Genomic DNA, 24,277 nt, shown 5'->3' on the forward strand with positions numbered 1-24,277 from the left:
GGTAGGAGGGTCCCTGTAAATACGCAGTTACACCTGTAAGCAGTCAGTGGTAGGAGGAGCCCTGTAAATACGCAGTTACACCTGTAAGCAGTCAGTGGTAGGGGGGTCCCTGTAAATACACAGTTACACCTGTAAGCAGTCAGTGGTAGGGGGGTCCCTGTAAATACACAGTTACACCTGTAAGCAGTCAGTGGTAGGAGGGTCCCTGTAAATACACAGTTACACCTGTAAGCAGTCAGCGGTAGGAGGGGCCCTGTAAATACACAGTTACACCTGTAAGCAGTCAGTGGTAGGGGGGTCCCTGTAAATACACAGTTACACCTGTAAGCAGTCAGTGGTAGGGGGGTCCCTGTAAATACACAGTTACACCTGTAAGCAGTCAGTGGTAGGAGGGTCCCTGTAAATACACAGTTACACCTGTAAGCAGTCAGTGGTAGAAGGGTCCCTGTAAATACGCAATTACACCTGTAAGCAGTCAGTGGTAGGAGGAGCCCTGTAAATACACAGTTACACCTGTAAGCAGTCAGTGGTAGGAGAAGCCCTGTAAATACACAGTTACACCTGTTAGCAGTCAGTGGTAGGAGGAGCCCTGTAAATACACAGTTACACCTTGTCACGGTAGCTTATGACAGGCTGTAATTTACACCAAAAATATATATAAATATATATATATACCTGGGTTTGAACTGGGACGAGACTTAGATATGATAAAATATAATTTATTCCTTGATAAAGGTGAACACACAAAAAATGTACAAATAACAGCAAAATATAGACACTTACTTAAAGATTAGGGGCCTCATGCAAAGAGCAGCGCTATTAACAATCTCGCCATTTTCCGGCAAAAATCAAGCTAAAAACAGGCGAAAATGGCGAGGTATGAAAAAAGGGCCATTTTTTTTTCTATTTGAAAATCTCGCCGCGCGGCTGGCGAGAAACTACATCTCGCCAGTCTGAAAAATATCCAAATTCAGCAAGGCGCGCTCGCCATCTAGCGGCTGTTTTTGGCGCGATTTTCGTCAAATTTCTCCGCCAACTAAAGTTGGCAAGAAGCAGGAGCTCGCCGGCTATAGGGAAAAAAAAAATGCGCAATTTTTTTTTTCTCCCTTTCTACTGCGCGCATCTCCTCATTTATAATTCTCCACATGCAGTAATGCTAAAAATAGCGGATTTCGCCCATTTCTGCATATGGAGAATAAAACTCTCCATTAAAGCTACTTTTTCTTAAACTCTCCAATTTATTCTAGCGCTGCTCTCTGCATAGGCCCCTTAGACAGAAAGCCATCAGGATTACAGACTGGGCCATTTCTTCCATATTTCAGTTGACATCACAGCAAGACAGGCAGGTCATACAGCAATACCTGCATCATCCCAAGACCTTGCATAAAGACACAGGCCTGATGACATGCAGACATGAAGAACATGAACAACATGGGTAAAAGGGTGGCTCTGACTTATATATCATTTTAACCCTTCTCTTAACCCACGGCGCCGAGCCGTCTAGCAAAAGTCCCTTTGAAGCTTCTTGAAGCAGCTTGGGACTTCCAGTGTTTAGTGCGAAGTATAACACTTAAACTGGTTATTTCCTTTGGTCACTAGGCCAAGCATAAACAATTAGCAATTTAGCCTGTGATGACCAGGCTATGTAAATTCTAGCCTTCCTGCTCATTATCATAGCAGGGGGGTTGCAGTTTCTCAGAACTCAACCAAAATTTCATATTTGCTGCAAATCACTTCCTAACTTCCGTTCAGTGATACATACAGGCAGGTGAAGCATATTGATACATTCCGTCACACCTGACGCTCGCAGAGAGACCAAACATTACAGTGTAATATGAAAATTAATAGAGATATTAATATCTGGCACTTAGTAGCAGTTACATATACAGTGTTTAGACTCAAAAGATGGGCTAAATCCCACGAATACACATATGTAATTCTTAGCATGTTCAGCCAAGGACATCTCATAATATTCTTATATTTAATAAGGTCGCTCATTCGGATTTCCTGCTTGGGGTAGCCCCACCCTGGCCCCCATCAATAAACCCCTTTGAAGCAGGCTTTTGGCTTCCATTGTAAGTGTGAAGAACAAACACTTAACCATTCCTTGTGCCTGCCTCCCGCATAAACAATTAGGTAATTACCTTTTGCTCACTGGTGCTATGTGTCACACCTAAGCCCAGACCTGAATCCTCTGGGTCCCTTTTGATATGCACTTCCAGAGAGGAAGCTTGCATAGGCAAGTGACCCCCGCTCATATGCACAGCATTTGGTTCTGGTATGCATTACAAAGGGCAGGCAGAGGCAATTAGCATTCGGCATGTACATTTTAAGACTGCCCCAGAGAGGCACTTTATCAAAAATATATGTCCCCCTTATGACAAAGTTATATTTTTAATATGTGTGTACTTGGGGGTGACCCTGAGGCTGTACCCCAAGACTCAGGGTGCTGGCTTACTCCGTTCCCAAATTACCAGTTTTCAGGTAACTCTTTATTCAGCACTGCATATAAGATTAACACCTTAAGTCCCAGTGGGTGTGTTATGCAGACACTGATCCAGCAACAATACATTTACACAGGGGAATAAGCATTTTCATGTTATAACAAGGGTTAAATCACATTTCTGGACCTCGGCCCAGTTAACCCCTTGTCTCCCTGGCGAGGTTAGAGGGGGCCAATTGGGGGGGTAACCCCGTTAATCCCGGGCCAAATCCTCTCCATCGTCACACCTCCCCCGCTCAAGGGTTGCCTGGTACCCCCGCGGCCTCCCCCTGGCCCTGGGATACCACTGGCGCCCTTGACGCACTCAATACGTCCTGAGGGATTGGCCTGGCAAAATTGTCCTCCGGCAATGACCAGTACATTTTCCTGGCCACAGTGGATCGTAAAGTCCAGATCCTGTGGAGCAGGGCTCCATCTGGGCTGCCGGGCATTCTCCTTTGCCTCCCTCTGACCCCCACCCCGTGCCTTGAGAACCAAGTCCATGGTGAAGGGGCCCCGGTGCAGTCCAGGCTGCACACTGCCCAGAGACTGGCATGTCTCTGCATCTGCAGGAGACCAGCTATCCAGCACAGACCGTCGCTTTCCTGTCAACCAAGTCTGGGAAAGGGTTATGTCACTATCCTGTAGGGACCCTACCTGCCCTGGCTCTGTGCCAACCTGTAGCTGCTCCGCTATACTCCTGACTCTCCTCCCTGGCTGCCTATCTACCCACAGTCCCTCCTTTGGGAACCCTGGGGAATCTGTCAGGGGTGTCACTCCTGGCCCGTCAGAGCAAGGGACTTTCTGCCTACCTAGCCCACCCCTAACTTCTGCCAGCTGCCTGACACTCCACTGACTTCCTATCTCCCCCTGCTCCACGGTGTCTCCGTGCCTAGCCTCCCCTAGGCCCAGCACCTCAGCCCCTGCTGATGGCTCCTGCTGCTTACCTCCCTGCAGCCCACCTGCACTCCTCTCCTCCCTGGGCAATCCTAACCCAGACCCTGGAACTACCTGAGTGCACCTACCTCCCTGACCTTGTCTCCCCCTTACCAGGGATGAGCTCAGGGGCATCTCTCCAGATGCAACCGCCTTAGCTCTTGGCTGGCAGGTATCTCTGGGGTGGCACAAACTGGCCACTGCCCATGATACCCCCAGCCCATAGCCAGGCTGCAACAGGGGGTTGCTGATCTGAGAAACCCCGAGGCTCTGCCAGGGTAATGGGGGACTCTAGCTGCCATACCTGCTGCTGTACCTCCCCGGCTCCCACTAGCCCTTCTTCTCCCACTGAGAGCTGATGCTGGCTACCTACCTGCAGCCTCCCCTCACTCCGCTTCTCCCTAGCTAACCCTAACATGGGTCCTAGGGACACCTGAGTGAGGCCATCTCCCTGACACTGTCTCCCCCTTACCAGGGAGGAGCTCAGGGGCACCTCTCCAGAGCAACCACCTTAGCTCTTGGCTGGCAGGTATCTCTGGGGTGGCACAAGCCTGCCACTGCCCCGGATACCCCCAGCCCAAAGCCAGGCTGCATCAGGGGGTTGCTGATCTGAGACACCCCCTGAGGCTCTGCCAGGGTAACGGGAAACTCTAGCTGCAATACCTGCTGCTGTACCTCCCCGGTTACCACTAGCCCTCCTTCTCTCACTGAGATCTGATGCTGGCTACCAACCTGCAGCCTCCCCTCACTCCGCTTCTCTCTAGCTAATCCTAACCTGGATCCTAGGGACACCTGAGTGAGGCCATCTCCCTGACACTGTCTCCCCATTACCGGGGATGAGCTCAGGGTTGCTGGTGCAGATGCACCCACCTTAGCTCTTGGCTGGCAGGTAATCTGGGGGTGGTCTAACTTTGCCACAACCCCTGATACCTCCAGCCCAGAGCAAGGCTGCAACAGTGGGGCTCTTAACTGAGAGTCCCCTTGCTGCTCCGCCAGGGTAATGGGGAATCTTGACTGCCCTACAAGCTGCCCTTCCTTCCCCTCCCCTGGTGCCCCTATCTCCTGCCACCCCCGGTCACCCCTATAGTGAAACAACAGGGTACAGTCATAAGGAAACATAAGTCAGAGTCAGTCTGCGACTTGGTCTGGCTTACCTCGCTGGTCCCCGCAGAGACCGCCGCCTTCGTTGGTCCCAATTGCAGGGGGACTGGAGCGGCCGCCGCCGGCCCCATCAGTATACCGACTCTCCGGGGCAGGGCGCCTTTTCTTAATGTTACTTTTATGTTGAAGTGCATATTCCTATAATGTCCCGTGTGTCACTGCTGCAAATGGCTGTGTATATGGATGGCGGTACATAAAGATATACATACGTCTCGCCCCACATAATAAACGGTTAAACGTGATGTACATTGTCCTCTTATAAACCATGCTTACTACGTCAGTATATAGACAATGTTCGGTAGCTGTCACTTCCAGTGTGTCACTTCCTTGTTGCCGAGACAGGTGGTTCTTGCTCTGCGCACACTGTCCTGCGCAATCTCCTGGTCCTGCGGTGACAGACGGTGAATCACCATCAGGTACCGGTAGTTGCAGATACTCCACTTGATGTTGTGTTTGGCAAATCGGGCGCTTGAGAGAAGCCTGACCCCGGCTTTCTCTGCCAGAAGACCGACGTAGGCATCCTCTACGGGTATCGGTGACACCAGCTCTGCCATTCTCAGTACCGCCCTGGCTGCGTCCAGGGACAAGATGTATCCGATGCCGCTGGCGTAGGGTGGGTACGATTCCAGCCCGTACTCCCCATGTGAAACATACCACTTGCTGGAAGAATCCCGTATAACCACCCGCTTATCCCGGGAGAAAGCTGAGCCAACATAGAGACCCGTCTTGACCGGATTGTGCTGAGCCAAGAAAGTCGGAAGTCGGTCGGTGTTGACAAAGCAGTCATCGTCCGTCTTGAGAATGTACTGCGGGCGGCATCTGTCTACTGCCCACTTTATGCCGTGCATTACCTTCAGGGTCAAATTGCGGTAGGTGTCCACGTAGCTGCCCATGAGGATGTCACCATAGGCTCCCTGCTCCTTCTGGAGATGCCACTCCAGATCCCTATCTACTGTGTGTCCGATCAGAAAAAACACCTTCCAAGTGTAGTCAGCGGCACCGCCTGGCGCTGCCCAGGTCTTCCTTATGGCCTCCCGATGTTCCAGGTGTGCTGGGTGCGAGGTCACAAGGATCATGAGAACCTGCCCCCTCTGGCACAGCGGCTCTGGAAGGTCGCCGGAAAACAGAGATGAGAAGTCAACCCCGTTGCCCCAGAAGGCTGAGAAGGGAAAGGCCCAGCTCCATCCCTCCCCAGACACTCCCGATTCCTGGGACAGCTGGCACCAGAGCAAAAGGAGAGACAGGAAGGCACTGAAACAAAGGAGGAGCTTCAGACACCCTATCCGGATGGGAGCCATGGGGAAGAAGTCATGGGCATGGTACTCATGGGCTCCAGCGAGAGGACTACAGCTTGTCTTCTCATGCAGAGACCGAGCTGAGGGGAACTGGCTTCAGCAGCAAGATCGAGTCATCGGGCAGCTCTGTGCTGCACTACAGGTCACGAGACGGACTCTGACCTTTCTGTGTTGATTTTGAAGGATTGGGATCTTCAGGGCGAGGTCCACTCCATGCCGGGCAGCACCTCGCAGCACTCCCCAATCTGAAAGTCCACACAGGACATGGCACCGTGTGCGGCATCTCGCTGCCGGAGCGCGCACTCACTTCCTGACGTGCAGAGACTTTACTCAGAGGTCAAGGGTGGACTTCTACAAAACAGAGCGACAGACAAACCATCAGACACCGGGGATAACACTGCCTGCTTTCTACCTCTCATTCACCTCACTGGTGCACTGCAGGAGATGGGTTATACACTTCTAACAGATATTATCCTGTCTAAACCTACCCCTGATAGACAGGGTTGTGTGCGTACAGGATGATAAACCAACATCACAAGTGCCTCATTATTATATGTATACAGGAGTCAGGCAGGCAATGTGCAATAAATAAAGGACTGTGTGAGCCGTTCCCGATACTCTGCAGTCAGGTCACCCTACATTACATATACACCCAGGACTGTGTGAGCCGGTCCCGATACTCTGCAGTCAGGTCACCCAACATCACATATACACCCAGGACTGTGTGAGCCGGTCCCGATACTCTGCAGTCAGGTCACCCAACATCACATATACACCCAGGACTGTGTGAGCCTGTCCCTGATACTCTGCAGTCAGGTCACCCTACATCACCTATACACCCAGGACTGTGTGAGCCTGTCCCTGATACTCTGCAGTCAGGTCACCCAACATTAAATATACACCCAGGACTGTGTGAGCCTGTCCCTGATACTCTGCAGTCAGGTCACCCAACATTACATATACACCCAGGACTGTGTGAGCCTGTTCCTGATACTCTGCAGTCAGGTCACCCAACATTACATATACACCCAGGACTGTGTGAGCCTGTCCCTGATACTCTGCAGTCAGGTCACCCAACATCACATATACACCCAGGACTGTGTGAGCCTGTCCCTGATACTCTGCAGTCAGGTCACCCAACATTACATATACACCCAGGACTGTGTGAGCCTGTCCCTGATACTCTGCAGTCAGGTCACCCAACATTACATATACACCCAGGACTGTGTGATCCTGTCCCTGATACCCTGCAGTCAGGTCACCCTACATCACATATACACCCAGGACTGTGTGAGCCTGTCACTGATACTCTGCAGTCAGGTCACCCTACATTACATATACACCCAGGACTGTGTGATCCTGTCCCTGATACCCTGCAGTCAGGTCACCCTACATCACATATACACCCAGGACTGTGCGAGCCTGTCCCTGATACCCTGCAGTCAGGTCACCCAACATCACATATACACCCAGGACTGTGTGAGCCCGTCCCGGATACTCTGCAGTCAGGTCACCCTACATTACATATACACCCAGGACTGTGTGAGCCTGTCCCTGATACTCTGCAGTCAGGTCACCCTACATCACATATACACCCAGGACTGTGTGATCCTGTCCCCAATACTCTGCAGTCAGGTCACCCTACATCACATATACACCCAGGACTGTGTGAGCCTGTCCCTGATACTCTGCAGGCAGGTCACCCTACATCACATATACACCCAGGACTGTGTGATCCTGTCCCTGATACTCTGCAGTCAGGTCACCCTACATCACATATACACCCAGGACTGTGTGAGCCTACATCCCATATACACCCAGGACTGTGTGAGCCTGTCCCTGATACTCTGCAGTCAGGTCACCCTACATTACATAAACACCCAGGACTGTGTGATCCTGTCCCTGATACCCTGCAGTCAGGTCACCCTACATTACATATACACCCAGGACTGTGTGATCCTGTCCCCAATACTCTGCAGTCAGGTCACCCAACATCACATATACACCCAGGACTGTGTGATCCTGTCCCTGATACTCTGCAGGCAGATCACCCTACATCACATATACACCCAGGACTGTGTGAGCCTGTCCCTGATACTCTGCAGTCAGGTCACCCTACATTACATATACACCCAGGACTGTGTGAGCCTGTCCCTGATACTCTGCAGTCAGGTCACCCTACATTACATATACACCCAGGACTGTGTGAGCCTGTCCCCAATACTCTGCAGTCAGGTCACCCAACATTACATATACACCCAGGACAGTGTGAGCCTGTCCCTGATACTCTGCAGTCAGGTCACCCAACATCACATATACACCCAGGACTGTGTGATCCTGTCCCTGATACTCTGCAGTCAGGTCACCCTACATTACATATACACCCAGGACTGTGCGAGCCTGTCCCTGATACTCTGCAGGCAGATCACCCTACATCACATATACACCCAGGACTGTGTGAGCCTGTCCTTGATACTCTGCAGTCAGGTCACCCTACATTACATATACACCCAGGACTGTGTGAGCCTGTCCCTGATACTCTGCAGTCAGGTCACCCTACATTACATATACACCCAGGACTGTGTGAGCCGGTCCCGATACTCTGCAGTCAGGTCACCCAACATCACATATACACCCAGGACTGTGTGAGCCTGTCCCTGATACTCTGCAGTCAGGTCACCCTACATTACATATACACCCAGGACAGTGTGAGCCTGTCCCTGATACTCTGCAGTCAGGTCACCCAACATCACATATACACCCAGGACTGTGTGATCCTGTCCCTGATACTCTGCAGTCAGGTCACCCTACATTACATATACACCCAGGACTGTGCGAGCCTGTCCCTGATACTCTGCAGGCAGATCACCCTACATCACATATACACCCAGGACTGTGTGAGCCTGTCCTTGATACTCTGCAGTCAGGTCACCCTACATTACATATACACCCAGGACTGTGTGAGCCTGTCCCTGATACTCTGCAGTCAGGTCACCCTACATTACATATACACCCAGGACTGTGTGAGCCTGTCCCCGATACTCTGCAGTCAGGTCACCCTACATGACATATACACCCAGGACTGTGTGAGCCAGTCCCGATACTCTGCAGTCAGGTCACCCTACATCACCTATACACCCAGGACTGTGTGAGCCTGTCCCTGATACTCTGCAGTCAGGTCACCCAACATTAAATATACACCCAGGACTGTGTGAGCCTGTCCCTGATACTCTGCAGTCAGGTCACCCAACATTACATATACACCCAGGACTGTGTGAGCCTGTCCCTGATACTCTGCAGTCAGGTCACCCAACATCACATATACACCCAGGACTGTGTGAGCCTGTCCCTGATACTCTGCAGTCAGGTCACCCAACATTACATATACACCCAGGACTGTGTGAGCCTGTCCCTGATACTCTGCAGTCAGGTCACCCAACATTACATATACACCCAGGACTGTGTGATCCTGTCCCTGATACCCTGCAGTCAGGTCACCCTACATCACATATACACCCAGGACTGTGTGAGCCTGTCCCTGATACTCTGCAGTCAGGTCACCCTACATTACATATACACCCAGGACTGTGTGATCCTGTCCCTGATACCCTGCAGTCAGGTCACCCTACATCACATATACACCCAGGACTGTGCGAGCCTGTCCCTGATACCCTGCAGTCAGGTCACCCAACATCACATATACACCCAGGACTGTGTGAGCCCGTCCCGGATACTCTGCAGTCAGGTCACCCTACATTACATATACACCCAGGACTGTGTGAGCCTGTCCCTGATACTCTGCAGTCAGGTCACCCTACATCACATATACACCCAGGACTGTGTGAGCCTGTCCCTGATACTCTGCAGGCAGGTCACCCTACATCACATATACACCCAGGACTGTGTGATCCTGTCCCTGATACTCTGCAGTCAGGTCACCCTACATCACATATACACCCAGGACTGTGTGAGCCTACATCCCATATACACCCAGGACTGTGTGAGCCTGTCCCTGATACTCTGCAGTCAGGTCACCCTACATTACATAAACACCCAGGACTGTGTGATCCTGTCCCTGATACCCTGCAGTCAGGTCACCCTACATTACATATACACCCAGGACTGTGTGATCCTGTCCCCAATACTCTGCAGTCAGGTCACCCAACATCACATATACACCCAGGACTGTGTGATCCTGTCCCTGATACTCTGCAGGCAGATCACCCTACATCACATATACACCCAGGACTGTGTGAGCCTGTCCCTGATACTCTGCAGTCAGGTCACCCTACATTACATATACACCCAGGACTGTGTGAGCCTGTCCCTGATACTCTGCAGTCAGGTCACCCTACATTACATATACACCCAGGACTGTGTGAGCCTGTCCCCAATACTCTGCAGTCAGGTCACCCAACATTACATATACACCCAGGACTGTGTGAGCCAGTCCCGATACTCTGCAGTCAGGTCACCCAACATTACATATACACCCAGGACTGTGTGATCCTGTCCCTGATACTCTGCAGTCAGGTCACCCAATATTACATATACACCCAGGACTGTGTGAGCCTGTCCCTGATACTCTGCAGTCAGGTCACCCTACATCACATATACACCCAGGACTGTGTGAGCCTGTCCCCGATACTCTGCAATCAGGTCACCCTACATCACATATACACCCAGGACTGTGTGAGCCTGTCCCTGATACTCTGCAGTCAGGGAGTTACTCTACATTACATATACACCCAGGACTGTGTGAGCCTGTCCCTGATACTCTGCAGTCAGGTCACCCTACATTACATATACACCCAGGACTGTGTGAGCCTGTCCCTGATACTCTGCAGGCAGGTCACCCTACATTACATATACACCCAGGACTGTGTGAGCCTGTCCCTGATACTCAGCAGTCAGGTCACCCTACATCACATATACACCCAGGTCTGTGTGAGCCTGTCCCTGATACTCTGCAGTCAGGTCACCCTACATCACATATACACCCAGGTCTGTGTGAGCCTGTCCCTGATACTCTGCAGTCAGGTCACCCTACATCACATATACACCCAGGACTGTGTGAGCCTGTCCCTGATACTCTGCAGTCAGGTCACCCTACATCACATATACACCCAGGTCTGTGTGAGCCTGTCCCTGATACTCTGCAGTCAGGTCACCCTACATCACATATACACCCAGGACTGTGCGAGCCTGTCCCTGATACTCTGCAGTCAGGTCACATTACAGTTATAGCCTAAAGCGCACATACATTCAGCATGTGAGAGTTTATCCAACTGTTACCCACATTGAATAACATGTGACAGGACACACGCCCTGCACACGCTTTCATAACACGCACTTTGTCCCTTAGCTGGTGATAAAACAGAACAGAGAAAGGGAGAGAAAGACAGGGAGAAGGTGAGGGTTACAGGAACACAGGGACTATATAATAGGTATGTCTGGCGCAGGGATACGAGGGACTATATAATAGGTATGTCTGGCGCAGGGATACGCGGGACTATATAATAGGTATGTCTGGCGCAGGGATACACGTTACTATATAATAGGTATGTCTGGCGCAGGGATACACGGGGACTATATAATAGGTATGTCGGACGCAGGGATACACGGGGACTATATAATAGGTATGTCTGGCGCAGGGATACGCGGGGACTATATAATAGGTGTAGCCATGCATAATAATGACTGCATACATCTTCCCTGTTGGCAGTAAGTCCTGGTAAGTACAGGCCTGCCAACAGTAGTTATGGAGGTTTTCCCTCACACCCTGGTGTGGTGCCCTGTGTAAGGAAGGGAGTGGCTGCATGCTCTGAGTCCCTGGATAGTGACATCAGAGATGCGCCTGCCCCCTGAGGTATAAAGGGCACAACACTGTCAGTTAGAGGAGTGTTAACCAGCAGTTGTGTGAAGCAGCTGGTAAGATGTATGCTATGGCATAAGGGATTGGAGGAATACTTTTGTGACCCTAGTGCAGTAACTAGCGGTAGCAGAGTGATCAATCAAGTCTGTCTAAGCCACACTGTGTCCAGGGACCTGGCGCAGTGGTGATCTCCCTAGGAGAAAGGGAATCCCACTTCAATACGGGAGGGCGTACCTGGCAAAGGGACAGCACGGAAAGATGTGCGGCTAGAGCCGGCAGCTGCATGGGGCAGTCTGCTACATCCCAACCTACAATAAAGATGCCAAGTTCAAAGATACCCCCACTGTGTGAGTGTGAGATTACTCTGCAGTGGCTGTCACCACCGAGAAGGAGTTCCTCACCAGGACCATCTCCCTGCGGAAGCATAGATCCTGATGAGGTGGAGGCGCTGCACGTGAAGTAAGTTGGACTCGTAACCACTACCTCAGATACCTGTCCTGATGATATCCTCTATAACACCAAACGGGAGACTCAGGAGTCCTGTTACTTGCAGGTGCACCACCACACACGACCTTGTAATGGGGACCGGTTAGACCACACGGGCCAATGTGAGATTGGGTGGGTCCGACAAGGGGGGTCCAGCCGTTACAATTGGAGGCGCTGCTGAGATCCTGTTAACAGGACAGGCTTTTGCTAGGCACACGCTAGGAAACAGGGAGAGTGTCTGCTGCCACTTTGTGCTGCGTGGGACGGAGCCAGGGGTAGTCGGGGAGCTGCTGGAGCTGCAGGCCGCACAGACGCCTTGGGATCCGTTAGGGGTTAGTGAGTCTGGAGCAGGGGGCTATTGCTGTTCTAGTCGCCTTGAGGTAGCGCTAGCGGGGGACGCCTGAAGGGGTAAACTGGTAACTTAGGGCAGGAATTCTGGAAGGGTCCGCACTAGGCTAGCCAAAAGTAGGTCGACGCCCAAAGTACTGCATGGAAGAGCCAGAGTACTCTAGTCTCCATTCCAGACCACTTACCAAGGAGCACAGACTGGAGGAAAGCGTTACAGTAGACACCGAGAGAGTGAGCCTAGCCTGAGGTAGTGCAAACACGAGTCAGATCTACGTTAGGTACACAAGGTGGTGCACAAGGCATGTTTATTGTACGGATGTGGTAGCTGCCCCGCAGAGCGGAGCTCCATGTACAGGAACTCAGTGTTCAACGATCAATAGAGACCTGTCAGAATGGAGGATCTGCACAGAGCAGAAGGTCCAGGATGGCAGGGAGAGAGAACCGTCAGAATGGAGGATCTGTACAGAACAGAAGGTCCAGGATGGCGGGGAGAGAGAACCACAAGAATGGAGGATCTGCATAGAGCAGAAGGTCCAGGATTGCGGTCAGAGGAAGAACACGCATATGAACTGTGCGTGGGTGAAGAACAAGCTACAGGAGAGACTCTTGTGTGTTTGCTCTGGAATGGCGTGAAAGCCGTGGCTGCGCCGTGTTTATCATGTTTTTGTTCTCGGGATGATACCCCTGAGAATAATGAGCAGGACAGTGTTATCCGATGGGAGGAACGAAATGGACTTTGTTATACCCCAATTAACAAACAGCCAGACGCTACCTTCAATGGGAAAAAGGACAATACTTACCAAGATGGCGGTTCCCGCGTTCCCGGGACACCGCGTGGGCATGCTGCAGAAAGTCTTGCAACTTTGCAGTCTGCTAAATGTTGGCCAGGATTGGCGCCAACGAGAAAACTCCACCCCGATGGGGAGTGTGGCGCGAAAGCTGGAGCCGCGCCCTCATGGACTATGACTCACTCTGCCTCAGTGCTGGGTCAGCCTACAAGTCTACGAGACATCCCCCTAGTTTCAACCAGGGGGAGTGGTTTGCAGTTCCACCGGATGTCGACAGAGAAAGTAGGAGGAGGGGTTGCTAAACCCGCCCCTGCCCTTCAGTTGCGAAGAGCCCTTGACCAGTACAGACCTCTGAAACGAGTGCCTCCGCTGGTGAATATGGCTGCAGTTGCTGATAAAGCGGACCAGAGTCCGTTGATCTCTACTCATCCCTACTCGGCTCCAGGAGGCTTCCTGATCATCCGGGTAGAGGGTGTGGAGACTGTGGCATGTCTCTGCCTGCAGTGCAGACTGCCGGGCGGAGCCGTGGGCAGCGAGGCCCGATGCCCCCACTGTGGACTGCAGTACATGTGGCCCATGACCACTTTTGTACCGGTACAAGCGGTGGGAGTGGCAGGAAATGTCCCGATGCCGATCGACGAGCAGCCGGGAGCACTGTGGAGTGAGAGTGCAGGTCCCGCGGAGTCGGAGTCAGGTTTGGTGCTCCCGACGGAGAAACCCAGCCATCGGAGAGGTGATCACCGAGGAGCCCATCGCCGGTCTCCTACTGGGATGCCTCGGCCGAATTGTAAAGTGGAATCCTCGGACGAGGAGTGTGCTAGGCTGTCGAGTAAGATAGTCATAAAAAGAGACTGTCATACTATTGGTACGCCATGGAGAGATGCCATTCCCCGTGGTGTGGAGACACGGAGTCGAGTGTCTCCAGTACCGCGACCACCCGATCGCCGGAGTCCCACTGCCGTGGTGACTAGTGGATCGGAAGGAGGTCGATCCACCCCGACCCTGCGAGGTACTAAGATGACACCGTGCCTGTCGCAGACTCAGGGGCTGGAGGAGAAGGAAGAGCGAGTCCAGAGCCAGACTGGATCGCGCAGCAGACGGGCGTTGCCAGATGTCCTCGTGGAGGAAGAGATCCCGATTGGGGATCCAACCCAAGATGGCGTCGAAGCACGTGCGTGCACGGAGGAGATTCCAGATGACCAGAGCGGCATCGAGTGGGAGGTGCTAGCGCCTCTGCGGTCGAGCAGCGGAAGTCGATCCCCTACTACCAGGGGGAGCGGGCGTTCGAGTCGCAGAACAAGAAGCCCAGCTGCTGGAGTCAAGAAAGGACTTTGTGGCGAAGTCAAGGCAGGGATTGCTGGAGAGCAGGTCGTAACCCTGTCAATACCTACAGTTCGGTCCCGTCCCTCAACCCCGTCCACTCCCAAAATTAGCCCCAAGGCCATAGTTAAAGCCCCAGTCCCCGTCACTCCGTCATTCGGGTCCACTTCTAGTTTGGGGGCGTCAGGGGACTCCCGGGGTCCTATCCAAGAACGGACTGGAAGCATGGACTGGGGAACGTCCGATGATGGATCGGAGGGTGGAGGGAGGATTTCTTGACGTGGGTCAATGGCCAGTGAGAGTTATAGTGCGCTGGGTCTGGAGGGCGGACACTGGTCACAGAGTAAGAGCCAAGTGGGGCGATCTGAGGGTACGTCCGGGGTATCTTCGGGTGGGCCTGATGAGGAGTCAATAGAGGAGTCTATAGAACCTAGCTCCGAAGAACGGAAGGAGACTAGGTGGTGGGCCCCGTTGTACGAGGGGTATGTTGCCTGGTTCGACCGCACCCGATTTATCCTAAAGAGGGAGGGGGTGGTTGATCACTGGTGGGCTGCCGGGGACTTTGATGACGAGGCATACCTTAGGGCCCTAAGGGTAAGGTGGGATCGCATAGAGGCAGGCCTTATTATCCCAAAGGGGTCCGCAGGGTTGGATGACCCGGTAGAGACCGATGAGCCCCTGTCATGGGTGCTGCCCGGGGCGGCTGGCGAAAGTAAGTTGACCAGGGCTTGCCGAGCTGAACGGGCTGTTGCGGCAAAATACAGAAGGTCGCATGGGCTTGATTACCCGTATGTCCCGGAACCTCTAATGAGAGAGATAGAGGAGAATAGGGAGAGATGGCTTAAAAACGATATCCAGCACTATATCGTAGATAAAGGAGGAGCCATTAAAGGAATTCAGGCCGAGCAGAGGGTGTCCCAACTTATGCGGGTCTGGAAGATAGGACGCAGTGTGTACATGCACAAAGTGGTGTATTGCAATGAGCGAGGGATACCACGGGAATACAGCGTGACTTTGCATGATGCCGCGGGGCGGGAGGTGAAGAAGACAGATCATCGACATTATTATTGAGTGCCAAATTAGAGTGGTCTGCTTTTTCTTTAGCGCTCCCTGCTGGTCAGTGAGTGAGATGGGCTTGCATTATTATGTCAATGTGATGATGTTTGCCATGTTATTTGTGTGTTCTTTTGCAGTGTTTCCTGGCGCAAGGTACACCAAATTTAGGTCCCAGCCGGGTCGGTGGGTATTAACCAGGGGGAGTATGTAGCCATGCATAATAATGACTGCGTACATCTTCCCTGTTGGCAGTAAGTCCTGGTAAGTACAGGCCTGCCAACAGTAGTTATGGAGGTTTTCCCTCACACCCTGGTGTGGTGCCCTGTGTAAGGAAGGGAGTGGCTGCATGCTCTGAGTCCCTAGATAGTGACATCAGAGATGCGCCTGCCCCCTGAGGTATAAAGGCACAACACTGTCAGTTAGAGGAGTGTTAACCAGCAGTTGTGTGAAGCAGCTGGTAAGATGTATGCTATGGCATAAGGGATTGGAGGAATACTTTTGTGACCCTAGTGCAGTAACTAGCGGTAGCAGAGTGATCAATCAAGTCTGTCTAAGCCACACTGTGTCCAGGGACCTGGCGCAGTGGTGATCTCCCTAGGAGAAAGGGAATCCCACTTCAATACGGGAGGGCGTACCTGGCAAAGGGACAGCACGGAAAGATGTGCGGCTAGAGCCGGCAGCTGCATGGGGCAGTCTGCTACATCCCAACCTACAATAAAGATGCCAAGTTCAAAGATACCCCCACTGTGTGAGTGTGAGATTACTCTGCAGTGGCTGTCACCACCGAGAAGGAGTTCCTCACCAGGACCATCTCCCTGCGGAAGCATAGATCCTGATGAGGTGGAGGCGCTGCACGTGAAGTAAGTTGGACTCGTAACCACTACCTCAGATACCTGTCCTGATGATATCCTCTATAACACCAAACGGGAGACTCAGGAGTCCTGTTACTTGCAGGTGCACCACCACACACGACCTTGTAATGGGGACCGGTTAGACCACACGGGCCAATGTGAGATTGGGTGGGTCCGACAAGGGGGGTCCAGCCGTTACAATTGGAGGCGCTGCTGAGATCCTGTTAACAGGACAGGCTTTTGCTAGGCACACGCTAGGAAACAGGGAGAGTGTCTGCTGCCACTTTGTGCTGCGTGGGACGGAGCCAGGGGTAGTCGGGGAGCTGCTGGAGCTGCAGGCCGCACAGACGCCTTGGGATCCGTTAGGGGTTAGTGAGTCTGGAGCAGGGGGCTATTGCTGTTCTAGTCGCCTTGAGGTAGCGCTAGCGGGGGACGCCTGAAGGGGTAAACTGGTAACTTAGGGCAGGAATTCTGGAAGGGTCCGCACTAGGCTAGCCAAAAGTAGGTCGACGCCCAAAGTACTGCATGGAAGAGCCAGAGTACTCTAGTCTCCATTCCAGACCACTTACCAAGGAGCACAGACTGGAGGAAAGCGTTACAGTAGACACCGAGAGAGTGAGCCTAGCCTGAGGTAGTGCAAACACGAGTCAGATCTACGTTAGGTACACAAGGTGGTGCACAAGGCATGTTTATTGTACGGATGTGGTAGCTGCCCCGCAGAGCGGAGCTCCATGTACAGGAACTCAGTGTTCAACGATCAATAGAGACCTGTCAGAATGGAGGATCTGCACAGAGCAGAAGGTCCAGGATGGCAGGGAGAGAGAACCGTCAGAATGGAGGATCTGTACAGAACAGAAGGTCCAGGATGGCGGGGAGAGAGAACCACAAGAATGGAGGATCTGCATAGAGCAGAAGGTCCAGGATTGCGGTCAGAGGAAGAACACGCATATGAACTGTGCGTGGGTGAAGAACAAGCTACAGGAGAGACTCTTGTGTGTTTGCTCTGGAATGGCGTGAAAGCCGTGGCTGCGCCGTGTTTATCATGTTTTTGTTCTCGGGATGATACCCCTGAGAATAATGAGCAGGACAGTGTTATCCGATGGGAGGAACGAAATGGACTTTGTTATACCCCAATTAACAAACAGCCAGACGCTACCTTCAATGGGAAAAAGGACAATACTTACCAAGATGGCGGTTCCCGCGTTCCCGGGACACCGCGTGGGCATGCTGCAGAAAGTCTTGCAACTTTGCAGTCTGCTAAATGTTGGCCAGGATTGGCGCCAACGAGAAAACTCCACCCCGATGGGGAGTGTGGCGCGAAAGCTGGAGCCGCGCCCTCATGGACTATGACTCACTCTGCCTCAGTGCTGGGTCAGCCTACAAGTCTACGAGACATCCCCCTAGTTTCAACCAGGGGGAGTGGTTTGCAGTTCCACCGGATGTCGACAGAGAAAGTAGGAGGAGGGGTTGCTAAACCCGCCCCTGCCCTTCAGTTGCGAAGAGCCCTTGACCAGTACAGACCTCTGAAACGAGTGCCTCCGCTGGTGAATATGGCTGCAGTTGCTGATAAAGCGGACCAGAGTCCGTTGATCTCTACTCATCCCTACTCGGCTCCAGGAGGCTTCCTGATCATCCGGGTAGAGGGTGTGGAGACTGTGGCATGTCTCTGCCTGCAGTGCAGACTGCCGGGCGGAGCCGTGGGCAGCGAGGCCCGATGCCCCCACTGTGGACTGCAGTACATGTGGCCCATGACCACTTTTGTACCGGTACAAGCGGTGGGAGTGGCAGGAAATGTCCCGATGCCGATCGACGAGCAGCCGGGAGCACTGTGGAGTGAGAGTGCAGGTCCCGCGGAGTCGGAGTCAGGTTTGGTGCTCCCGACGGAGAAACCCAGCCATCGGAGAGGTGATCACCGAGGAGCCCATCGCCGGTCTCCTACTGGGATGCCTCGGCCGAATTGTAAAGTGGAATCCTCGGACGAGGAGTGTGCTAGGCTGTCGAGTAAGATAGTCATAAAAAGAGACTGTCATACTATTGGTACGCCATGGAGAGATGCCATTCCCCGTGGTGTGGAGACACGGAGTCGAGTGTCTCCAGTACCGCGACCACCCGATCGCCGGAGTCCCACTGCCGTGGTGACTAGTGGATCGGAAGGAGGTCGATCCACCCCGACCCTGCGAGGTACTAAGATGACACCGTGCCTGTCGCAGACTCAGGGGCTGGAGGAGAAGGAAGAGCGAGTCCAGAGCCAGACTGGATCGCGCAGCAGACGGGCGTTGCCAGATGTCCTCGTGGAGGAAGAGATCCCGATTGGGGATCCAACCCAAGATGGCGTCGAAGCACGTGCGTGCACGGAGGAGATTCCAGATGACCAGAGCGGCATCGAGTGGGAGGTGCTAGCGCCTCTGCGGTCGAGCAGCGGAAGTCGATCCCCTACTACCAGGGGGAGCGGGCGTTCGAGTCGCAGAACAAGAAGCCCAGCTGCTGGAGTCAAGAAAGGACTTTGTGGCGAAGTCAAGGCAGGGATTGCTGGAGAGCAGGTCGTAACCCTGTCAATACCTACAGTTCGGTCCCGTCCCTCAACCCCGTCCACTCCCAAAATTAGCCCCAAGGCCATAGTTAAAGCCCCAGTCCCCGTCACTCCGTCATTCGGGTCCACTTCTAGTTTGGGGGCGTCAGGGGACTCCCGGGGTCCTATCCAAGAACGGACTGGAAGCATGGACTGGGGAACGTCCGATGATGGATCGGAGGGTGGAGGGAGGATTTCTTGACGTGGGTCAATGGCCAGTGAGAGTTATAGTGCGCTGGGTCTGGAGGGCGGACACTGGTCACAGAGTAAGAGCCAAGTGGGGCGATCTGAGGGTACGTCCGGGGTATCTTCGGGTGGGCCTGATGAGGAGTCAATAGAGGAGTCTATAGAACCTAGCTCCGAAGAACGGAAGGAGACTAGGTGGTGGGCCCCGTTGTACGAGGGGTATGTTGCCTGGTTCGACCGCACCCGATTTATCCTAAAGAGGGAGGGGGTGGTTGATCACTGGTGGGCTGCCGGGGACTTTGATGACGAGGCATACCTTAGGGCCCTAAGGGTAAGGTGGGATCGCATAGAGGCAGGCCTTATTATCCCAAAGGGGTCCGCAGGGTTGGATGACCCGGTAGAGACCGATGAGCCCCTGTCATGGGTGCTGCCCGGGGCGGCTGGCGAAAGTAAGTTGACCAGGGCTTGCCGAGCTGAACGGGCTGTTGCGGCAAAATACAGAAGGTCGCATGGGCTTGATTACCCGTATGTCCCGGAACCTCTAATGAGAGAGATAGAGGAGAATAGGGAGAGATGGCTTAAAAACGATATCCAGCACTATATCGTAGATAAAGGAGGAGCCATTAAAGGAATTCAGGCCGAGCAGAGGGTGTCCCAACTTATGCGGGTCTGGAAGATAGGACGCAGTGTGTACATGCACAAAGTGGTGTATTGCAATGAGCGAGGGATACCACGGGAATACAGCGTGACTTTGCATGATGCCGCGGGGCGGGAGGTGAAGAAGACAGATCATCGACATTATTATTGAGTGCCAAATTAGAGTGGTCTGCTTTTTCTTTAGCGCTCCCTGCTGGTCAGTGAGTGAGATGGGCTTGCATTATTATGTCAATGTGATGATGTTTGCCATGTTATTTGTGTGTTCTTTTGCAGTGTTTCCTGGCGCAAGGTACACCAAATTTAGGTCCCAGCCGGGTCGGTGGGTATTAACCAGGGGGAGTATGTAGCCATGCATAATAATGACTGCGTACATCTTCCCTGTTGGCAGTAAGTCCTGGTAAGTACAGGCCTGCCAACAGTAGTTATGGAGGTTTTCCCTCACACCCTGGTGTGGTGCCCTGTGTAAGGAAGGGAGTGGCTGCATGCTCTGAGTCCCTAGATAGTGACATCAGAGATGCGCCTGCCCCCTGAGGTATAAAGGCACAACACTGTCAGTTACAGGAGTGTTAACCAGCAGTTGTGTGAAGCAGCTGGTAAGATGTATGCTACGGCATAAGGGATTGGAGGAATACTTTTGTGACCCTAGTGCTGTAACTAGCGGTAGCAGAGTGATCAATCAAGTCTGTCTAAGCCACACTGTGTCCAGGGACCTGGCGCAGTGGTGATCTCCCTAGGAGAAAGGGAATCCCACTTCAATACGGGAGGGCGTACCTGGCAAAGGGACAGCACGGAAAGATGTGCGGCTAGAGCCGGCAGCTGCATGGGGCAGTCTGCCACATCCCAATCTACAATAAAGATGCCATGTTCAAAGATACCCCCACTGTGTGAGTGTGAGATTACTCTGCAGTGGCAGTCACCACCGAGAAGGAGTTCCTCACCAGGACCATCTCCCTGCGGAAGCATAGATCCTGATGAGGTGGAGGCGCTGCACGTGAAGTAAGTTGGACTCGTAACCACTACCTCAGATACCTGTCCTGATGATATCCTCTATAACACCAAGCGGGAGACTCAGGAGTCCTGTTACTAGCAGGTGCACCACCACACACGACCTTGTAATGGGGACCGGTTAGACCACACGGGTCAATGTGAGATTGGGTGGGTCAGACAAGGGGGGTCCAGCCTTTACATAGGTATGTCTGGCGCAGGGATACGCGGGGACTATATAATAGGTATGTCTGGCGCAGGGATACGCGGGGACTATATGATAGGTATGTCTGGCGCAGGGACTATATAATAGGTATGTCTGGCGCAGGGATACGCGGGGACTATATAATAGGTATGTCTGGCGCAGGGATACGCGGGGACTATATAATAGGTATGTCTGGCGCAGGGATACGCGGGGACTATATAATAGGTATGTCTGGCGCAGGGATACGCGGGGACTATATAATAGGTATGTCTGGCGCAGGGATACGCGGGGACTATATAATAGGTATGTCTGGCGCAGGGATACGCGGGGACTATATAATAGGTATGTCTGGCGCAGGGATACGCGGGGACTATATAATAGGTATGTCTGGCGCAGGGATACGCGAGGACTATATAATAGGTATGTCTGGCGCAGGGATACGCGAGGACTATATAATAGGTATGTCTGGCGCAGGGATACGCGAGGACTATATAATAGGTATGTCTGGCGCAGGGATACGCGGGGACTATATAATAGGTATGTCTGGCGCAGGGATACGCGGGACTATATAATAGGTATGTCTGGCGCAGGGATACGCGGGGACTATATAATAGGTATGTCTGGCGCAGGGATACGCGGGGACTATATAATAGGTATGTCTGGCGCAGGGACTATATAATAGGTATGTCTGGCGCAGGGATACGCGGGGACTATATAATAGGTATGTCTGGCGCAGGGATACGCGGGGACTATATAATAGGTATGTCTGGCGCAGGGATACGCGGGGACTATATAATAGGTATGTCTGGCGCAGGGATACGCGGGGACTATATAATAGGTATGTCTGGCGCAGGGATACGCGGGGACTATATAATAGGTATGTCTGGCGCAGGGATACGCGGGGACTATATAATAGGTATGTCTGGCGCAGGGATACGCGAGGACTATATAATAGGTATGTCTGGCGCAGGGATACGCGAGGACTATATAATAGGTATGTCTGGCGCAGGGATACGCGAGGACTATATAATAGGTATGTCTGGCGCAGGGATACGCGGGGACTATATAATAGGTATGTCTGGCGCAGGGATACGCGGTACTATATAATAGGTATGTCTGGCGCAGGGATACGCGGGGACTATATAATAGGTATGTCTGGCGCAGGGATACGCGGGGACTATATAATAGGTATGTCTGGCGCAGGGACTATATAATAGGTATGTCTGGCGCAGGGATACGCGGGGACTATATAATAGGTATGTCTGGCGCAGGGATACGCGGGGACTATATAATAGGTATGTCTGGCGCAGGGATACGCGGGGACTATATAATAGGTATGTCTGGCGCAGGGATACGCGGGGACTATATAATAGGTATGTCTGGCGCAGGGATACGCGGGGACTATATAATAGGTATGTCTGGCGCAGGGATACGCGGGGACTATATAATAGGTATGTCTGGCGCAGGGATACGCGGGACTATATAATAGGTATGTCTGGCGCAGGGATACGCGGGGACTATATAATAGGTATGTCTGGCGCAGGGATACACAGGGACTATATAATAGTATGTCTGGCGCAGGGATACGCGGGGACTATATAATAGATATGTCTGGCACAGGGATACACGGGGACTATATAATAGGTATGTCTGGCGCAGGGATACGCAGGGACTATATAATAGGTATGTCTGGCGCAGGGATACACAGGGAATATATTTAGGCTGACCAGCGGAGGGATACGCAATAAATTCGGAAATTTACCTCTAGCGCGCCTGTGCTGTAAACCTCCGATGCTCTTACAGAACTAGAGTGACAGGCCAGCTGACCAATAGGAGGCTCGCCCCGCCACCGATGGGGGACCCGTCGAACCGCGCGGCAACAGAGCCATGTCTGTGAGGACGAATGCACCAATCAGATGTGAGATGTAAGGTTGAAAATGCACGTGGACGGGAGGGGGCGGGAACGATGCGTCCAGTTCCCTTCCTCCAACCAGATGTGAGAGAAAGTGGTTTGTCGGAACGCGCCCAATCAACAGCGGAGCCTGGGCTAAAGAGGCGGGGCCACGAGTGTAGTTGGCATGCACAGCCACCCAATGAGAAGTGCCGGTTCGCTATCTGTTTACCTTTTTTTTGCTTCGGGTTTATTGGCCCCATCGGAATTCAATGTGACAACGTGTATCCAAGCAACCAGCCAGCGGAAGACCAATAGAAACAAAGTTGGGCGGTTCCGCTGTTATTGACTGTCCAATCAACAACCCGCTGTAGCGCTCTGCCTTCTATTTTCAGCCAATCAGAAGACGCCAGTCCCGTGTGGTTTCGGCGGGAAGTCTCATTGCTCTGCTGACTCCATGAGGAGAAGAGGTCCGGGGCTGAGCGCTCCCTGAGCCGGTGACACAGGCGGACTCAGCCGGCTCCACGGGGCTCGCCCTGCAGCGCTTCCCTGCCTCAGCTGCTCTTTACTGATATATACAAGACATCAGAACTGTGTGTGTCTGTGCATAATTATGCCATGCGTCTCGTTTTGTACGTTTCTGTGTTTTGAGACCACAGTAAAAAAAAATGGTGTGGGGGGAGAGGGGTAGTGGTGTGGGGGGAGAGGGGTGGTGGTGTGGGGGGAGAGGGGTGGTGGTGTGGGGGGAGAGGGGTGGTGGTGTGGGGGGAGAGGATGGGGGTGTGGGGGGAGAGGGAGGGGGGGTGAGAGGTGTGCCACGTTGACCATGTGCTGATTTTGGCAGTAATGTCATTCTGCTGGGGTTAGGGGGGGTAAGTGTGGGCGGTGTGGGGTAAGTGCGGGCGGAGTGGTGAAAGGGTGGTAGGGGTGTGGGCGGCCAGAGTGGCGAGAGGTGGTGGGGGTGGGGAGCGGCCTAGTTTCGCAGGCCCTGCAGCGTGGGGTAAGGCTGCGGTCCCAGTCATGACTGTGACACGTGCGCGGGGGGGGGGGGGAGGGGCGGCGCGTGCACAGCGCTAACTGCGATCTGCGGTCTCCAGGAGAGAGGGAGCTTGCGACGGGAGGGGGCGTGGTCGGGGATTTGTGGGGGTGTGGCCATCACGTCACGCGGCTGGTTCGCCATCATTGGG

The 24,277-nt window shown here is 53.1% G+C and overlaps 1 protein-coding gene across 1 annotated transcript; it reads right to left on the reverse strand.

Annotated features, from left to right (window-relative positions):
• Positions 1 to 703: 703 nt before the first annotated feature.
• Positions 704 to 23,196, reverse strand: LOC142471009 (beta-1,3-galactosyltransferase 5-like). Its single transcript, XM_075577842.1, has 2 exons — positions 22,962 to 23,196; positions 704 to 6,225 (listed from the first exon to the last, which is right to left on the reverse strand). Exon 2 carries the CDS (start codon positions 5,875 to 5,877, stop codon positions 4,885 to 4,887), a length of 993 nt encoding a protein of 330 aa, XP_075433957.1. The 5' UTR covers positions 5,878 to 6,225; positions 22,962 to 23,196; the 3' UTR covers positions 704 to 4,884.
• Between the last annotated feature and the right edge of the window lie 1,081 nt (positions 23,197 to 24,277).

This window comes from Ascaphus truei, chromosome 1 (genome assembly GCF_040206685.1).
Source record: "Ascaphus truei isolate aAscTru1 chromosome 1, aAscTru1.hap1, whole genome shotgun sequence".
Classification (NCBI taxonomy): domain Eukaryota; kingdom Metazoa; phylum Chordata; class Amphibia; order Anura; family Ascaphidae; genus Ascaphus; species Ascaphus truei.

What these genes read in the sequence shown, in the direction of transcription:
- LOC142471009 (XM_075577842.1), bottom strand. Translation starts at nt 5,877, where the DNA reads ATGGCTCCCATCCGGATAGGGTGTCTGAAGCTCCTCCTTTGTTTCAGT.